This window comes from Galeopterus variegatus, unplaced genomic scaffold (assembly GCF_000696425.1).
Source record: "Galeopterus variegatus unplaced genomic scaffold, G_variegatus-3.0.2 Scaffold7276, whole genome shotgun sequence".
NCBI classification, from domain to species: Eukaryota; Metazoa; Chordata; class Mammalia; order Dermoptera; family Cynocephalidae; genus Galeopterus; species Galeopterus variegatus.
The window spans coordinates 135,624-137,792 of NW_007733387.1; the positions used below are offsets into that span (position 1 = coordinate 135,624).

The window sequence follows — 2,169 nt, forward strand, 5'->3', positions numbered from 1 at the left end:
GCCTTCCCTAGGGAAATAGCCACAAAACAGCAATTTAGCTCAATCACACAGCTCAAATACCAGTTCCCACAGGAAGGCCCCCCATTTTAGAAATAAGCAAAGGACAAAAAAATTAGTTCTGGTCCAGGCACACCAACGCCTTTTGGACCGCCAGGGGGCCTGAGGTATGGAGCCGAGGACCAGACCCCATCTCCCACAATCAGGCACACTGCCAGCACCTCGGGACCCACCCTGGGGGCTCGAGGCATGGAGTCAGGGATTGGATCCCCTCCCACAACCAGGCACACCACCAGCACCAAGGAGCATGCCAAAAATGTCACCTCCATGTGGGTGGCCCACCACAGCCACTGCAGTAGCCACAGCTGCTCCAAAAGTAGCTAGACGTCACAACCACCATGCAGATGGTCCACTAGCCACTGGAGTGCATCGACACAAGGAGAGTCACCATTAGAGACCAAAGAAAAGAAGAGGATGTCTCTTTCCACAAAGCCCATTCCAGAGTGACAGAAGAAGCATCTGCTCTATGATAATATTGGGGGACCTGAACACACTTCTCAGCATTGGACAGATCATCTAGGAAACAAGTCAACAGAGTATCCATTACTCTTTCAGAGGGAAAGAAGGAATCTACGGTTATCAGAGGGAGGTGGTGGGAGAGAGAGGGGGATGGGAGAGATTGGACAAGGGGCATAAAGAAAAAGTACAATTTGTAACAATATACATACTAGTAATATTGATTTGATCAACATATGTCTACATTGAGCCCCCAAAATATGTATAATCAATTATGATTCAATAAAATAAAAAAGTTTAAAAAAAATATGCTGTCATCAATAACTAGTATGTAAGGTTAACAATTCTGGTTATTCTTCTTATATTTTCTTAGTAGTACAGATTGAGCATCCCTAATCCAAAATCTGCAGTGCTACAAAATCTGAAACTTTTTGACTGCCAACATCATCTCAAAAGAAATATGCATGGGAGCATTTTGGATTTCAGATTTTTGGATTGGGGATGCTCAATTGTGGTGTATTCTGCAAATATTGCAAGATCCTAAAAAATTCAAAATCCCAAGCATTTCAGATAAGGGATACTCAACCTGTATTGGTATTTGGGGTAGTGAAATGTTGCTGAACTCGGTTTATTGACTTTTAAAAATAAGGTTGGATTAGTTTATTCCTAAATATATAATTACTATAATTTGGACTAGAAGGAAAATATTGGAGTTTATTAGGCTTCAGTTGTATATAAGAATCAACTTCTAATTATCTATATAAAATTAGAAGAAATAAACTTGGATAATCTGAAATCCTAGATAATAGTAATAAACTGAATCTTGAGGTGACACAGTCTCTGCATCTCTTATAATGTAAATTCAAAGCAGATAATTTTAGGGAACTTCTGCAATTCTATTTAGAATCAGGGAATTAGGAGGCTTGTTGGGAGGGGTAGTACATAAGGGATATTAACACTTGATAGCAAATTTCTATTATGTTATTCTTTATCAAAATACCCATGTATATATTTATAGCCAGCAGAGTCTAATCTTGGCAGTAAACTAAAGAATTGACATCTTTTCATGTTTTCATCAGAGTCTTGAGATTTGACAGCAAAGGTAGAGGACTTTTTAAATGGAATGAAATGATACAAAAATAGGTTTTTATTTTGTTTGTTAGATAATGTCTTGCTCTTTAGTTTGTGAAGGGAAAACTGGGTTTCTTCTAGTAGAAGTCATTTCTTTTCAGACACAGAAACCTAGATCCCTATGCTGTTACCATGTCAACAGTGAATGACAGAAGCCACGGTATCAATGGTCAGTGGAAACAAGGGCAAAGACGATGGGAACATCCAAACTGAAACTCCAAAAGTGAACGTGAATTTAGTCACTGACTAAACTTGGAAGATGAGTATGTCTGGATATACTAACCACTTTCAGATGTGATTTATACAGACAAATGAGAGACAGAAGGGAAGAGATACTATAAATTTGTTTTAATTATTATGATGCGTACGGACCTACTGGCATGTTGGCCTTCAGCCTATGTAATTTCTGAGGATTTTTCCTTTGGGTTATGGCTATCTGTGAAACTTGATAATCATGTGGAAAAATTAGGATACATTATAGTGAGCGTTAACCTATATTTCTGCCTCTTTTTCTTTCTTTTTTTT

The 2,169-nt window shown here is 38.5% G+C and overlaps 1 protein-coding gene across 1 annotated transcript in view; it reads left to right on the forward strand.

Annotated features, from left to right (window-relative positions):
* LOC103607248 (inorganic pyrophosphatase 2, mitochondrial-like) overlaps positions 1 to 1,819 on the forward strand; it is a 49,864-nt gene extending 48,045 nt beyond the window's left edge. Inside the window, exon 5 of the mRNA XM_008591772.1 lies at positions 1,746 to 1,819. Coding sequence (XP_008589994.1) covers positions 1,746 to 1,793 — 48 coding nt within the window. The 3' untranslated portion in view covers positions 1,794 to 1,819. The remainder of the gene's footprint in view (positions 1 to 1,745) is intronic.
* The last annotated feature ends 350 nt before the right edge of the window (positions 1,820 to 2,169 follow it).